At 45.0% G+C, this 17,551-nt stretch overlaps 1 protein-coding gene across 8 annotated transcripts in view; it reads left to right on the top strand.

The window, feature by feature from the left end:
- Window positions 1–17,551, top strand: part of LOC115113238 (calcium/calmodulin-dependent protein kinase type II subunit gamma-like) — a 135,613-nt gene that overhangs the window by 71,673 nt on the left and 46,389 nt on the right. For all 8 annotated transcript variants that reach the window (XM_029640666.2, XM_029640653.2, XM_029640659.2 and 5 more), the window contains exons 4-6: window positions 7,479–7,533; window positions 10,680–10,745; window positions 14,603–14,675. In XM_029640666.2, the coding sequence (XP_029496526.1) occupies window positions 7,479–7,533; window positions 10,680–10,745; window positions 14,603–14,675 (194 nt within the window). The remainder of the gene's footprint in view (window positions 1–7,478; window positions 7,534–10,679; window positions 10,746–14,602; window positions 14,676–17,551) is intronic.

The raw sequence follows: 17,551 nt of genomic DNA on the forward strand, positions 1-17,551 counted from the left end.
TAGCCTATGGTAGAAAGAGTAGCACCCTATGTGGATTTTCTGTAGCCCATAGACTGGAGACCATCTTTATTACAATGTCATGAGACAGACACTTTTTCAATCATAAACTTAATAACGAGGAGAGAGAATGCAGGAGAAAGTCAACTCAAAAGGCTAGCGGGCAGACATCAGCTTTGGAGTGGCTGTGGCATAATCAAACAGGTGGGCAGCAAATGGTGCTGAAAGTAAGTCATTTCAACAATTTTCTTCATTTTAATTTGACTTAACTAAAAACGAGGGCTTTGTTGGAGCCTATTTCGTCCTATTCAAAACAATGTAGAGGTCGGCCTACCTGTTTGACAGATGCAATTATGCTATCCATGGATTTGTCGTTTTTGCCAAATCCTCCAATACTGTCACCATGCCCTCTTTAAATACAGTGGGGCAAAAAAGTATTTAGTCAGCAAGTTCTCCCACTTAAAAAGATGAGAGGCCTGTAATTTTCATCATAGGTACACTTCAACTATGACAGACAAAATGAGGGAAAAAAATCCAGAAAATCACATTGTAGGATTTTTTATGAATTTATTTGCAAATTATGGTGGAAAATAAGTATTTGGTCACCTACAAACAAGAACTGAGTGAGGGTATGCAATACAATTTGGTAAAGAAAATGGCAAAAATGATACCAATTAGTAACTTTATAGAAAACAAAAGAATACAGATAATATATAGCGTTATATAACAATGCATAACTCCACGATGCCTTGTGCTAGAAACAAGCTTTAAAATGCACACAAAAGATGTGACTGAGGCATGTGGGGATATATATTGATTTGTCTTTATGACATTCTGAAGTTGAGCTGTGGCCTTCAATATTGGAGGAGACTCATTTTTTTATTTGATATTATGTCCCTATTAATTGAGCTTTTCACTTTCTGAAAAGAGAAGATGTTTAAACCCAGGCAGCTTTTAGGGAAGCACTTCTGTTGTTGGGTTAAGCAATGGATCAGTTGCAGGCAGCTGAAGCTTTCGTTTTTCTGCATTTGAAAGTGCCATGCTTAGATTCATAAGGATGTCTAATATTGATTTATTTGCAAACAGCAACCGTTTCATTGGAAACGAGATACTCTGGTTTGACATTGGAGAAATGTGGTAATAATGCTTATTTCTCTGTTCATTCTTCCCTGAAAATTCTATTTTCATTATCCACCTTTCTTTTGAGACTTTTTCAGAGCAACATTTTTAATAGACTTTGGTGATTTTATCAGTGTAATTAGAAAATATTAGGATATGATATTGACATTGAACTGATTATATAGCCTACTGTTAAAAATGGTGTTTCATTTGTAGCATAGGCCTATGAAATGGGCCGCTATTGTGTTCTGTTCTGCTTACTATTAGCTGAGAACAAAATGTGCAAACCTATTACTGTCACTCCTAATTCCCGCTCCAGCCCTCAACGTCACCGGTCTACTAACCACCGGTCTGGCAACCATCCTTCTCCATCACCTTGATTACTCTCCCTTTCTTTAGCCCTCAGTAGCCTCAGTCATCAGTCAGTGTTGGTTTTGTCACGTTCAGTACGCTTCTCCTGTTTTGCCTTTTTCTTATGATTAAACTCACCTTCTGCACCTTCTTCCTGACTCCCAGCATAGAGTTGAAGTCAGAGGTTTACATACACTTATGTTGGAGTCATTAAAACTTGTTCTTCAACCACTCCACACATTTCTTGTTAACAAACTATAATTTTGGCAAGTCGGTTAGGACATCTACTTCGTGTATGACACAAGTAATTTGTCCAACAATTGTTTACAGACAGATTATTTCACTGTATCACAATTCCAGTGGGTCAGAAGTTTACAGACACTAAATGTCCTCTGGTCTGATGAAACAAAAATATAACTTTTTGGCCATAATGACCATCGTTATGTTTGGAGGAAAAAGGGGAGGCTTGCAAGTTGGAGAACATCATCCCAACCGTGAAGCACGGGGTGGCAGCATCATGTTGTGGGGGTGCTTTGCTGCAGGAGGGACTGGTGCACTTCACAAAATAATAGAAAATGATGTGCATATATTGAAGCAACGTCTCAAGACGTCAGTCAGGAAGTTAAAGCTTGGATGCAAATGGGTTTTCCAAATGGACAATAACCCCCAAGCATACTTCCAAAGTTGTGGCAAAATGGCTTAAGGACAACAAAAGCAAGGTATTGGAGTGGCCATCACAATACCCTGACCTCAATCGTGTAGAAAATGTGTGGGCAGAACTGAAAAAGTGTGTGTGAGCAAGGAGGCCTACAAACCTGGCTCGGTTACACCAGCTTTGTCAGGAGATATTGGCCAAAATTCACCCAACTTATTGTGGGAAGCTTTTCGGCTACCTGAAAAGTTTGACCCAAGTTGAACAATTTAAAGTCAACGCTACCAAATACTAATTGAGTGTAATGTAAACTTCTGACCTACTGGGAATGTGATGAAATAAATAAAAGCTGAAATAAATCATTCTATCTACTATTATTCTGACATTTCACATTCTTAAAATAAGGTGGTGATCCTAACTGACCTAAGACAGGGAATTTTTTTTACTAGGATTACATGTCAGGAGTTGTGAAAAACTGAGTTTAAATGTATTTGGCTAAGGTGTATGTAAACTTCCGACTTCAACTGTATATACACGGCAGAATGTCCAGGGGCGGGCCTGTTAGGTCCATACATGTTTTTGATGCACACGCACGTACACATAGGAGGTCCCATACTGGGAAGAAATGAAATCTATTTTCACCCCTCTAGATGATATCATGTTTTTTACTATACAATAGGCATGTCTTGACTGTGATAAGGGCTCGGGAAATGAGTGTCTTTTCTGCTAAATGAACAAAACAAGGTTATGCCATTGCACAGCCATAGGCTTCTACGAGCAAGTGCCACTGCTGAGGTTAATGCCTTTTTGAAGTGTCTTCCACAATATAATATAACCAGATGATATTACAGTTTCAATACATTCACTTGTATTGAAACTGTATTAATTGTATTAATACATTCACTTGTACATTCAAATGGCACTTGCTTTTTTATTGACTGAATATACAGTCGTGGCCAAAAGTTTTGAGAATTACACAAATATTAATCTTCACAAAGTTTGCTGCTTCAGTGTCTTTAGATATTTTTTGTCAGATGTTACTATGGGATACTGAAGTATAACTATAAGCATTTCATAAGTGTCAAAGGCTTTTATTGACAATTACATGAAGTTGATGCAAAGAGTCAATATTTGCATTGTTGATCCTTCTTTTTCAAGACCTCTGCAATCCGCCCTGGCATGCTGTCAATTAACTTCTGGGCCACATCCTGACTGATGGCAGCCCATTCTTGCATAATCAATGCTTGGAGTTTTTCAGAATTTGTGGGTTTTTGTTTGTCCACCTGCCTCTTGAGGATTGACCACAAGTTCTCAATGGGATTAAGGTCTGGGAGTTTTCCTGGCCATGGACCCAAAATATCGATGTTTTGTTACCCGAGTCACTTAGTTATCACTTTTGCCTTATGGCAAGGTGCTCCATCATGCTGGAAAAGGCATTGTTTGTCACTGTTCCTGGATGGTTGGAAGAAGTTGCTCTCGGAGGATGTGTTGGTACCATTCTTTATTCATGGCTGTGTTCTTAGGCAAAAGTGTGAGTGAGCCCACTCCCTTGGCTGAGTAGCAATCCCACACATGAATGGACTCAGGATGCTTTACTGTTGGCATGACACATGACTGATGGTAGCGCTCACCTTGTCAAGCTTTTTTTCCGGATGCCCCAAATAATTGGAAAGGGGATTCATCAGAGAAAATGACTTTACCCCAGTCCTCAGCAGTCCAATCCCTGTACATTTTGCAGAATATCAGTCTGTCCCTGATGTTTTTCTTTGCTGCCCTTCTTGACACCAGGCCATCCTCCAAAAGTCTTCGCCTCACTGTGCGTACAGATGCACTCACACCTACCTGCTGCCGTTCCTGAGCAAGCTCTGTACTGGTGGTGCCCCGATCCCGCAGCTGAATCAACTTTAGGAGACGGTCCTGGCGCTTGCTGGACTTTCTTGGGTGCCCTGAAGCCTTCTTCACAACATTTGAACCGCTCTCCTTGAAGTTCTTGATGATCCGATAAATGGTTGATTTAGGTGCAATCTTACTGGCAGCAATATCCTTGCCTGTGAAGCCCTTTTTGTGCAAAGCAATGATGACAGCATTTGTTTTCTTGCAGGTAACCATGGTTGACAGAGGAAGAACAATGATTCCAAGCATCACCCTCCTTTTGAAGCTTCCAGTCTGTTATTCGAACTCAATCAGCATGACAGAGTGATCTCCAGCCTTGTTCTTGTCAACACTCACACCTGTGTTAAAGAGAGAATCACTGACATGACGTCAGCTGGTCCTTTTGTGGCAGGGCTGAAATGCAGTGGAAATGTCTTTTGGGGATTCAGTTCATTTGCATGGCAAAGAGGGACTTTGCAATTCATCTGATCACTCTTCATAACATTCTGGAGTATATGAAAATTGCCATTATACAAACTGAGGCAGCAGACTTTGTGAAAATGTATATTTCTGTCATTCTCAAAACCTTTGGCCACGACTATACAGTATATAGGGTAATTTTGCAATTAGGATTGGTTCTCTGTAATGGTTATGATAAATTAGGCATTATTGCAGACTGCTGGCATATAGATACCCCCCCCCCCCCCTTCAGACAAAGTCAGAGCCCATGTGTTGAGGGACATATCACTAAGCCCCTGTGCGTTGAATGGAGTTAGCATTAGAAGTCTGTGTGTTCCGGTTTAAATCCTGGTATTCCGTGGTAAGTACAGAAGCTCACTGGGAACGTCTACATTGTTGCCTAATATACCCCCAAGCTCCCAACCAGGATGGGGACCCTTTTGTTCCCACAGAGACAAAGCCAGGCATGGGTGTGTGTGTCGTTGGGATGGGATGGGTGTTGGATGGGGTGTTTGTGGTGTTGGGATGGGGTGCGTGTTGGATGGGGTGTGTGTGTGTCGTTGGGGATGGGGTGTGTGTGGTGTTGGGATGGGGTGCGTGTGTTGTTGGGATCAAATCAAATCAAATGTATTTATATAGCCCTTCGTACATCAGCTGATATCTCAAAGTGCTGTACAGACACCCAGCCTAAAACCCCAAACAGCAAGCAATGCAGGTGTAGAAGCACGGTGGCTAGGAAAAACTCCCTAGAAAGGCCAAAACCTAGGAAGAAACCTAGAGAGGAACCAGGCTATGTGGGGTGGCCAGTCCTCTTCTGGCTGTGCCGGGTGGAGATTATAACAGAACATGGCCAAGATGTTCAAATGTTCATAAATGACCAGCATGGTCGAATAATAATAAGGCAGAACAGTTGAAACTGGAGCAGCAGCACAGTCAGGTGGAAATTGAAACTGGAGCAGCAGCATGGCCAGGTGGACTGGGGACAGCAAGGAGTCATCATGTCAGGTAGTCCTGGGACATGGTCCTAGGGCTCAGGTCCTCCGAGAGAGAGAAAGAAAGAGAGAAGGAGAGAATTAGAGAACGCACACTTAGATTCACACAGGACACCGAATAGGACAGGAGAAGTACTCCAGATATAACAAACTGACCCCAGCCCCCCGACACATAAACTACTGCAGCATAAATACTGGAGGCTGAGACAGGAGGGGTCAGGAGACACTGTGGCCCCATCCGAGGACACCCCCGGACAGGGCCAAACAGGAAGGATATAACCCCACCCACTTTGCCAAAGCACAGCCCCCACACCACTAGAGGGATATCTTCAACCACCAACTTACCATCCTGAGACAAGGCCGAGTATAGCCCACAAAGATCTCCGCCACGGCACAACCCAAGGGGGGGGCGCCAACCCAGACAGGATGACCACCACAGTGAATCAACCCACTCAGGTGACGCACCCCCTCCAGGGACGGCATGAGAGAGCCCCAGTAAGCCAGTGACTCAGCCCCTGTAATAGGGTTAGAGGCAGAGAATCCCAGTGGAAAGAGGGGAACCGGCCAGGCAGAGACAGCAAGGGCGGTTCGTTGCTCCAGAGCCTTTCCGTTCACCTTCCCACTCCTGGGCCAGACTACACTCAATCATATGACCCACTGAAGAGATGAGTCTTCAGTAAAGACTTAAAGGTTGAGACCGAGTTTGCGTCTCTGACATGGGTAGGCAGACCGTTCCATAAAAATGGAGCTCTATAGGAGAAAGCCCTGCCTCCAGCTGTTTGCTTAGAAATTCTAGGGACAATTAGGAGGCCTGCGTCTTGTGACCGTAGCGTACGTGTAGGTATGTACGGCAGGACCAAATCAGAGAGATAGGTAGGAGCAAGCCCATGTAATGCTTTGTAGGTTAGCAGTAAAACCTTGAAATCAGCCCTTGCTTTGACAGGAAGCCAGTGTAGAGAGGCTAGCACTGGAGTAATATGATCACATTTTTTGGTTCTAGTCAGGATTCTAGCAGCCGTATTTAGCACTAACTGAAGTTTATTTAGTGCTTTATCCGGGTAGCCGGAAAATAGAGCATTGCAGTAGTCTAACCTAGAAGTGACAAAAGCATGGATTAATTTTTCTGCATCATTTTTGGACAAAAAGTTTCTGATTTTTGCAATGTTACGTAGATGGAAAAAAAGCTGTCCTCGAAATGGTCTTGATATGTTCTTCAAAAGAGAGATCAGGGTCCAGAGTAACGCCGAGGTCCTTCACAGTTTTATTTGAGACGACTGTACAACCATTAAGATTAATTGTGGATGGGGTGCGTGTGTTGTTGGGATGCGGTGTGTGTGTTGTTGGGATGGGGTGCGTGTGTTGTTGGGATGGGGTGTGTGTGTTGTTGGGATGGGGTGCGTGTGTTGTTGGGATGGGGTGCGTGTGTTGTTGGGATGGGGTGCTTGTGTTGTTGGGATGGGGTGTGTGCACGATGGCCGAAGCAGCTGGATGTTCTGAGCTCATTGCTCCATACATCACTGTGAGGTGTTACACACATGAACATACTGTATACTCCCATGCAATCACACACACACAGCACATTCAAACTACATCTCTTATGCCAACACATACTGTGTATTTTATTGGCCACTGAAGACCATGAACAGACATGCAACAGGACTTAAGTGGCAGTGCAAAAACACTCACTAATGAATGAACCCACGGACACCTGCTGATGTCACCTAAATGAAACAGCTTAAGCTCCTACCTAGAAGGAGCTTCACTTCCACAGCCTGAGGCTACAGGTGATTGAGCAAGTGTATGTGTGTCCACGCAAATCTCACATCTCGCTTTCCACGAACTGCAGGTCACAACGTGACACAAACGAGCTCTCACTGCCCTAAGTGCGTCCCTGGGGCTCGGGGGAAGCAGAGGAGGAATTGTCCAGGCGGGAGATAAGGGGATAAGAGCTGTGTGTGTGTGTGCGTGTATGTGTGTGTTGACTGTTCTCTAACTCTCGCTCTATTTCTCTGTCTGTCTGTCTGTCTGTCCCACAGTACGACTACACGAAAGTATCTCAGAGGAAGGCTTCCATTACCTCGTCTTTGATCTGTGAGTATACCTGTCAGCCAGTCCCCTGCTCTCTCTGGCCAATATACTCTCACAACTCTCCTACTTAAAGGTGCTTATAACACCAGACAGTAACACGTGGCTTTGGTTGCTGCAGAGGCCACATGTAATGGCTATATGTAATAGTTATAAGTCTGCTAAATGACCATATTATTATCATTAATTAATCCAATACTCAAAACCATGAGACATGTTTCTTTGTTTAGTTTCAGTAATAGATAACTGTGATAGTGTGTATGGTTATCAGCAGGTCAAGTGGTGTAGACTGAGAGCCCTTTGTAGAGCACAGTCTAGCGCAGGGGCGTCAAACAAACAGCCCGGAGGAACCAATCCAGCCTGCAAGTGGTTTAAGTATAATATATATACATAAATACAGTGCATTCAGAAAGTATTCAGACCCCTTCCCTTTTCCCACATTTTGTTCTAAAATGGATTAAATATGTCTACACACAATACCCCATAATGACGAAGCGAAAACATTAAAAAAACAGAAATACCTTATTTACATAAGTATTCAGAACCTTTGCTATGAGACTTGAAAATTGAGCTCAGATGCATCCTGTTTCCATTGATCATCCTTGAGATGTTTCTATAACTTGATTGGAGAAAACTTGTGGTAAATTCAATTGATTGGACATGATTTGGAAAGGCACACACCTGTCTATATGAGGTCCCACAGTTGACAGTGCATGTCAGAGCAAAAACCAAGCCATGAGGTTGAAGGAATTTTCCGTAGAGCTCTGAGACAGGATTGTGGTCGAGGCACAGATCTGGGAAAGGGTACCAAATCATTTCTGAAGCATTGAAGGTCCCCAAGAAAACTCTTCCTAGTTCTGGCCGCCCGGCCAAACTGAGCAATCGGGGGAGAAGGGCCTAGGTCAGGGAGGTGACCAAGAATGGTCACTCTGACAGAGCTCCCGAGTTCCATCTGTAGCGAAAGGAGAACCTTCCAGAATCTTCCAGACAACCATCTCAGCAGCACTCCAGCAATCAGGCCTTTATGGTACTGTAGAGTGGCCAGACAGAAGCCACTCCTCAGTAAAATGCACATGACAGCCCACTTGGAGTTTGCCAAAAGGCACCGAAAGACCATGAGAAACAAGATTCTTTGATCTGATGAAACCAAGATTGAACTCTTTGGCCTGAATGCTAAGCGTCACATCCTAAAGAAACCTGGCACCATCCCTACTGTGAAGCATGGTGGTGGCAGCATCATCCAGGGACTGGGAGGCTAGTTAGAATTGAGGGAAAGATGAAGGGAGCAAAGTACAGAGAGATCCTTGATGAAAATCTGCTCAGGATCTCAGACTGGGGCGAACATTCACCTTCCAACATGACAATAACCTGAAGCACAGAGCCAAAGACAACGCAGGAGTGGCTTCGGGACAAGTCTCTGAATGTCCTTGAGTGGCCCATCCCAAGCCTGGACTTGAACATGATCGAACATCTCTGGAGTGACATGAAAATAGCTGTGCAGCAACTCTCCCCATTCAACCTGACAGAGCTTGAGAGGATCTGCAGAGAAGAATGGGAGAAACTCCACAAATACAGGTGTGCCCAGCTTGTACCCAAGAAGACTCGAGGCTGTAATTTCTGCCAAAGGTGCTATAACAAAGTACTGAGTAAAGGGCCTCAATATTGTGTCACACCAGCTCCCGCTTCCCCAGCGCTCATTATGCACACCTGTCACCATAATTTCGTGGATCTGTGCAATATTGGGCTCACCTGGACTCCATTACTTTGTTGATTGTCCCTCTATATCTGTCTGCTCCTCAGTTTGTTCCCCGTGTCAGCATTGATGTCGTTACATTTTCCCCTGTCCAGATGCTGTCCTTGTTTGTTTCTTGTCTATTATCCATTAAATGTTCTCTCTCTGTACTAGCTTCTCGTTTTACATTTGTATTTTTTACACTTTTTTTCTCCCCAATTTTGTGGTATCCAATTGTTAGTAGTTACTATCTTGTCTCATTGCTACAACTCCTGTACGGCCTCGGGAGAGACGAAGGTCGAAAGCCATGCATCCTCCGAAACACAACCCAACCAAGCCAAGCCGCACTGCTTCTTAACACAGCGCGCATTCAACCCGGAAGCACCAATATGTCGGAGGAAACACTGTGCACCTGGCGACCTGGTTAGCGTGCACTACGCCTGGCCCGCCACAGGAGTCGCTAGTGCGCGATGAGACAAGAATATCCCTACCGGCCAAACCCTCCCTTACCCGGGCGACGCTAGGCTAATTGTGCATCGCCCCACGGACCTCCTGGTCACGGCCGGCTGCGACAGAGCCTGGGTGCGAACCCAGAGTCTCTGGTGGCACAGCTAGCACTGCGATGCAGTGCCCTAGACCACTGCGCCACCCGGGAGGCCCCCAGTTTTACATTTTTAATACATTTGCAAAAAATGTCATTATGGCTTATTGTGTGTAGCTTGATGAGAAAAATAAGGCTGTAACCTAACAAAATGTGGAAAAGTCAAGGGGTCTGAATACTTTCCGATGGCACTGTAGTCAGGGAGAATAGTAAATTGAAAAAAAACGATGGACAGAGGATCATTTTTTCCCACATTTTGATAGCGAGGAAATATATCAAATTTTCAGTGTGGCCCTTGAAGACCGAATGCAGCCCCCAGGGCAAAATTAGTTTGACATCCCTGGTCTAGTGGAACTGTTCTTATTGCAGAGAGGACAGGCTGATATGTCACCACTCAGATAGCACTGTGTAACTACAGGGCATTCAGGAGAGGGGACACATCTATGGTTAAGACCCTAAGCCCCAAGTGTTGGTAACATTCTTCCTCAACCAAAACACTTTCTTAATTGTCTTACGCTGAATTATCTTTTGCATAAACCATGTGTGTGTGTGTGTGTGTTTGTTTGTGCTTGTGTGTGTGTGTGTGTGTGCGTGTGCGTGTGCGTGTGTGTGCGTGTGTGTGTGTGTGTGTGTGTGTGTGTGTGTGTGTGTGTGTGTGTGTGTGCTTGTGTGTGTGTGTGTTTTGTTTGTCCAGTGGAACATGCTCTCTCTGGGCAGTGTTCCCCGGTGTCTCTGGTAGACTGGGTGTGTGCCATCATACCATCATGGTTCCAGACTGGTGTCCATGTGTTGACTAAGCTGTTGTTTCTCTCCTTCCAGTGTCACCGGTGGAGAGCTGTTTGAAGACATTGTTGCCAGAGAGTATTACAGTGAGGCTGATGCCAGGTGGAAACACACACACACATACACACACACACACACACACACACACACACACACACACACACACACACACACACACATACACATTGTTAAAACACACTCTCCTACTATACGCACACACACAGTACAGTGCACACTGTCATTCTACATCCTTATTGAGAACGCATAACACTCTGTTGTCCTGCAGCCTACATTTATTTAGGCTTTACTTGGACAATTGTGTCTGTACCATAACATGTTTCTTTGGAGACCTTTTGCACATATGAACGTAACATTGTAGGCCGCTGAGGGGAGGACGGCTCATAATAATGGCTGGAACGGAGCGAATGGAATGGCGTCAAACACAGAGATTCCATGTATTTGATACCATTCCACTCATTCTGCACCAGTCATTACCACGAACCAGTCTTCCCCAATTAAGGTGCCTCCAACCTCCTGTGGAACATAATGTTCATTGACATTGTGTGTAACTATACAGTTCCACACTCATGCTTTTCCTCCCTAGGCTGAGTATTGTCCTGGCATGGTGTTTGTGTGCACATGGGCTGTGTGGGAGAGAGTGTGAGACTCAGTGTGGGCCACGGGTGAGTGTGGCTGTCAGAGGGGGAAGGAAGCTGCAGACAGTTTGTGGACAATATGGAGGCTCTGGCCCAGAGGCCTGCATGGCTCTGTTCTGGCTGGAGTCTCTCCAGGACAGAGTCTGGGTCCGGGCTCAACCATGCCACCTGAGCTTCTCATTTAATCAAGCAAAGGGGGAAGCGAGAGAATATGATAGGGTGCAAAATGCCTCCGGGAGTATGACTTTTCACAAGTACAGGGAAAGGAGGGGGGAGGGGTGAAAGAGAAAGAGATGAACAGGGAGAGAGACTGGAGGGAGAGAAAAAGAGGAGAGGAGACAAGGAGGGAGGATAAAGAATTTGGGGTCGAGTGAGAAAACGTGTAAGCTAGATAAGCAGCCTAATCACTAGAATTAGTTTGAGAAGGTCCTGAGAACGTCGATATATGCCTTCCACGGCACTCACAAAAAAAAAAGGAAAAACAATTGCCCAGAACTGGGCGAGAACTCGTTATGCTTTGTCCCGAAGCACATTGCTCAGACCACTGCGCTCCAGTAGTTCACAAAGCTCTAGCAAGCCGTGAGAATACTTGATGATTCTCGATGGTATGAGGTCTGTTGGTTTGCAGAGCCTTCCCCGAACCATAGTGTTGACCTTTGAGTTGTTTCTGTTTTAACTCTGTAACGTGTGGAAGTAACCCTGTAAACCACACGGAATTAATATGAATGCGTCCAAAATAGACGTTCATCCATAATACGTCGAATTTTGAGGGGAAACTATGAGATCTTGTTGAGATAAAAGGGAGAGAGTGGAGAGTGAAGGAGAAAAATGGGTGGAAACGCGCGTGTGTGTACACACATGCCTGAGAGAGAGAGAGCCTTTTACTGGGAATGGCAGTGCTGGTGCCTTTGTGGAGGGATGGAATGGAATGCAGGGTACAGATTTGGCCAAATTTGGCCACAATACAGCTTTTCTCCTGATTACTCCGAACGAAAGGATATTTCATGAGTACCATGCTCCCCTAGGACCCTGTCTCATAATATCATCTCTCTTCTCTCTCCTTCTTTTATCATTCATCCCCTTTTCTCTTGTGTTCTTCCTCCACTTTTAAATCCAGTCTTACGAGATGGAAAGGGGCTGTTGCTTTTAATGCTTGTTTGATGTAACACAGCACATAGCAGCCTCTTAGCAGTTAAAAAAAATTATAATACAATGTGTAAGAGAGTGTAAAGACAGAGTAAAAAGAAAGGTTGAACCAACACATATGAAAAAATACTATAGTATACTATGGTATAAATACAATATTATTCACTGTAGTGTTTTTGCGGACTTTACTATAGTATTTATTGTAGTGTTTTTGCGGTACAGTGAATATTGTAGTATTTGCTGTAGTATACTGTAGTATTCTGTAGTATTTACAATTAACTATAGTATAAATACTGTATTAAAATAAAACTGAGTATAGCGAACATTAGGAACACCTTCCTAATATTGAGTTGCACCCAGCCCCCTTTTGTCCTCAGAACAGTCTCAATTCGTCGGTGTCGAGGTCTACAAGGTGTCGAAGGCATTCCACAGAGATGCTGGCCCATGTTGACTCCAATGTTTCCCACAGTTTGTCAAGTTGACTGGATGTCCTTTGGGTGGTGGACCAGTCTTGATACACACAGGAAAGTGTTGAGCGTGAAAAACCCAGCCGTAGTGCAGTTCTTGACACAAACCAGCGCGCCTGGCATCTACTAGAATACCCTGTTTAGAGGCATTTTCCTTGAGGAAACTAGCAAAAATAGCACATTTTCCATAATGTTTGTAGGTAGGACTGGATAGTTCAGTGCTTCTGCTTTTTTCTATAACTATATTTACTTTGTAGTATTTTTTCTCGATGATACTGTAGTATTCACTATTGTATTCGACAGTATACTACATTCTAAAGTAAGTACTACACATGATCGAGGGATACTACAGGGTGTAGTATAGTATTCTACAGTATACTACCGTTTACTACAGCATTCTATGGTAAGTTCTGTAGTATTCTATAGTAAACTGTGAAAAAAAATGTATGTGGGAAAGACTAGGAAACAGACCATGTATTATCAAACCCACTTCAACATATTCTCTTAAAACATACTGAAGTCGATAATAGCCTTATTCAGCATTAAGCCTAGTAGGTGTCTGTTTTACCCACAGACCTTATAAAACTGCAGAGAAGTTACATTGCCACTGGCAATGTGTAAAGTAGGGCCAAAAAGCACCAACTTCAGTGTGACTTAAATTTTGCCCATTTAGATGGAATATAACCGTGTGTGCGTCCAGTCAGATTGTTGGGAGGATATGACAGATGTGAGGTCGACAGTAGAAAATGTGCCTTGGCGCTGAATTGACATGGTAAATAAATCTACTGTCTTGCAGGCTTTTGGTTTAATAGAAAACAGCCCCGTATGGGGAAAGGGCTGAGACTAGCTAGGTTTCTCTGGCTCCCCACAGACTCCTCTGCACAGTTACTCTTCCCCTCTCTTTCTCTGCATCTCCCTGTCTTTCTCAGTCTCCCTATTTGCTCTCTTTCAGTCTATGTGTGTCTCTTTTAATTGTTTTCTTTTTTTAGCCCTTTTTTGATCTTGTCTCATCGCTGCACCTCCTCAACGGGCTCAGGAGGCGAAGGTCGAGTCATGCGTCCTCTGAAACATGACCCGCCAAACCGCGATTCTTAACACCCGCCCCACCAATGTGTCGGAGGAAACACCGTTCACCTGACGACCGAGGACAGCCTGCAGGCACCCGGCCTGCCACAAGGAGTCGCTAGAGCAAACCCTCCCCGAGGCCAAACCCTCCCCTAACCTGGAAGACACTGGGCCAATTGTGCACCGCCCTATGGGATTCCCGATCACGGCAGGTTGTGTGATACAGCCCGGGATCGAACCCGGGTCTGTAGTGACGCCTCTAGCACTGCGATGCAGTGCCTTAGACCACTGCTACGCAGTGCCTTAGACCACTGCTACAGTGCCTTAGACCGCTGCACCACTCAGGAGGCCCACATTCTCAGTCTCTATCTTTCTCAGCCTCTCAGCCAGTAGTTCTAGTTCACTGTTTCTAATAATAACATACAGCAATAGTCATGAATTGGATTGATTTTGCACTCCTGCAAGTGCTCAAAGTGCTTACATGACAAGGGGAAACGCACCTCATCTAATCCATTAACCAGTAGTTTCCATTAGTTCCTACCCCATACTGTGTATTGTGTGATGGTTGTGATGTGTCTGCGCGTTGACGTGTGTGTTCTGTGTCCTGTGTCTCCTTTCTCTGCAGCCAGTGCATCAATCAGATCCTGGAGAGTGTCCACCACATGCACCAGCATGACATTGTGCACAGGGACCTCAAGGTGAGTCATATATCACCATGGCAACGCAACACCTGGGAGGGCTGCGTCATCATGCCCCCACCCCCTAAATTCCTCCCGCTGGCAACCCTACCGACGCATATGCACACATGCGTGTGTATACGTAAGCCAATGAAAAAGTACACAAAATTCCACACACACGTAAGCAAATACAAAAATACAATTCTTTGGACGTCAGAGAGGGTGGCTCATGAAAAAACAACAGACCCTTTCCATCTAGTCAGACTGGAATTAAAAGTAGAGGCACTGAGCCAGACAGCGTGTTTCAGGTGATTATCATTCCCCAGCCTGTCTCTCTCACTCTTTTTCTTTCACCCTCTCTCTCTCTCTCTCTCTCTCTGTGTCACTCTCTCTTTCTCTCTCTCTGTCACTCTCTCTCTCTCTCTCTCTCTCTCTCTCTCTTTCTCTCTCTCTCTGTGTGTCTCACCCTCTCTCTCTCTCACTCTCTCTCTCTCTTTAATTCTCTCTCTCTCTCTCTCTCTCTCTCTCTCTCTCTCTCTCTCTCTCTCTCTCTCTCTCTCTCTCTCTCTGTGTGTCTCTCTCTCTCTGTGTCTGTCTCTCTCTCTGTGTCTGTGTCTCTCTCTCTCTGTCTGTGTCTCTCTCTCTTTCTCTGTGTGTGTGTGTGTGTGTGTGTGTGTCTCTCTCTCTCTCTCTCTCTCTGTGTGTGTGTCTCTCTCTCTCTCTCTCTCTGTGTGTGTCTCTCTCTCTCTCTCTCTCTCTCTCTCTCTCTCTCTCTCTCTCTCTCTCTCTCTGTGTCTCTCTCTCTCTCTCTCTCTCTCTCTCTCTCCATCTCTGACGAAAGCAGACGGAGCACCATTTGACTTCTATTTATAGCCAGGGTGACATCACGGTGAATAGACACAGTGCTGGCTGGCCTGGTGATACTTACCACCGCACTCCATTACTAACAATAAGAGTTATTTTGTTTTGGTTTGAAAGGTGGACAACGGACCCATTTAGGCTTAGCTTTGTCAAGAGCAAACCGTTTACATGCTCTAGTCAACAAGATGTGTTGAATGTCACGGTGAGCCTCCTGAACGTACAGCTCTTACAAACACGGCACTGAAAGCATTATTACCAATACTACTACAACTACATCTTGTATTACCACCGTTATTCTGTGTACATGTACCAGTCGAGCCATCCGTCATTCAGCTGGGAGGCGTTCCATAAAAGTCAAATACATTGTTACTACTTTTGCCAGCAGATCCACTGCAGAGACAAGCAGTAAGTGAGGGGGAAGTGTGTGTGTGTGTGTGTGTGTGTGTGTGTGTGTGTGTGTGTGTGTGTGTGTGTGTGTGTGTGTGTGTGAGGGGGAAATCATGAAGTTTGTGTGTGTGTGAGGGGGAAATCATGAAGTGTGTGTGTGCGAAGTGAAGGGGAAATAATGAAGTGTGTTTGTGTGTGTGTGTGCGAAGTGAAGGGGAAATAATGAAGTGTGTGTGTGTTACGCATGCGTGTGTAAGACTGTTACCATGGAGTAAGGCCTCATGCCACTCCATTATATGTTTTATGTCCTTTGGAAATAAAAAAAAAAAGAGAGAGGGGGAGGAGGTTGCAATAAAGTCAAGAATAAAGATGAAAAGTGAGACATACAGGGAATAAGAGAGAAGCTGAGAGCTCCTCCCCCCACCACACAAACACAAAGACCATCACAATGGGCTGGCTGCCTGCATGGCATCTCCGGAGGCCAAATGGATGAAGGTAAACAAGGGAAGAGCGAAGGGGACGAGAGAGATGCTGGTGGCAGCCTGGTTGCTACGGCAACCTGGGTGATGTCACGCTGGAGCGCTCCAGCGCCAGCGTAGACTGTAGGGGGACTTATTATGCCACCTCTAATTCATCACGGCGGGTGTAACCTCTCTCTCTCTCTTTGTCTCTGTCTCTTTCTCGCTCTTCTCCATCTGTCGACACTCTCTTTCTCTGTCCTTTCTCTTTATCTCCCTTTCTCTGTTCTCCCTGTCTTTCTTGAACTCTCTCTCTCCCTCTTCTCCCTCTCTCTTTCTCTCTGTCTCCCTCGCTCCTTTCCTTCTATGCTCCCTGCTCAAGAGAGAGTGAAGAGAGACAGAGGCGCACGGTGGAGACTTAGCAAAAATGTCACGCTTCCGTCGCAGAATCAGTCAAACTAAGCCGGGGCCATGAGGGCACTCGGCACTGCATACGGCAGTCACACCACAGCCCCACTCCACCTGTCCCTGTCCCCTCCCCTCCCCCGCCCTCCTATTCTACCCCCTCCCTCCCAACAGCCCCCCATAGATACTGATTGAAGGTCACACCCCAGGGGTATTTACATTCACCTTCTCTGACCTTCTCTGACCCTCAGAGGCACACTACGTGTACTCCCACCCACTTCTGACACACATGACATTGAATGATTTATGCCTTTCTTCATTCTCCCCTACAGTACCAGTCAAAAGTTTGGACACACCTACTCATTCAATGGTTTTTCTTTATTTTTACTACTTTCTACATTGTAGAATAATAGTGAAGATATCAAAACTTTGAAATAACACATTTGGAATCATGTAGGAACCAAAAAAGTGAAACAAATCCAGATATATTTTATATTTGAGATTCTTCAAAGTAGCCACCCTTTGCCTTGATGACAGCTCTGCACACTCTAGGCATTCTCTCAACCAGCTTCACCTGGAATGCTTTTCCAACAGTCTTGAAGGAGTTCCCACATTTGCTGAGTACTTGTTGGCTGCTTTTCCTTCACTCTGCAATCCAACTCATCCCGAACCATCTCAATTGGGTTATGGCCGGGTGATTTTGGAGGCCAGGTCATCTGATGCAGCACTCTATCACTCTCCTTCTTGGTCAAATAGCCCTTACACAGCCTGCAGGTGTGTTTTGGG

The sequence above is a fragment of the Oncorhynchus nerka genome, linkage group LG28 (assembly GCF_034236695.1).
Source record: "Oncorhynchus nerka isolate Pitt River linkage group LG28, Oner_Uvic_2.0, whole genome shotgun sequence".
NCBI lineage: Eukaryota > Metazoa > Chordata > Actinopteri > Salmoniformes > Salmonidae > Oncorhynchus > Oncorhynchus nerka.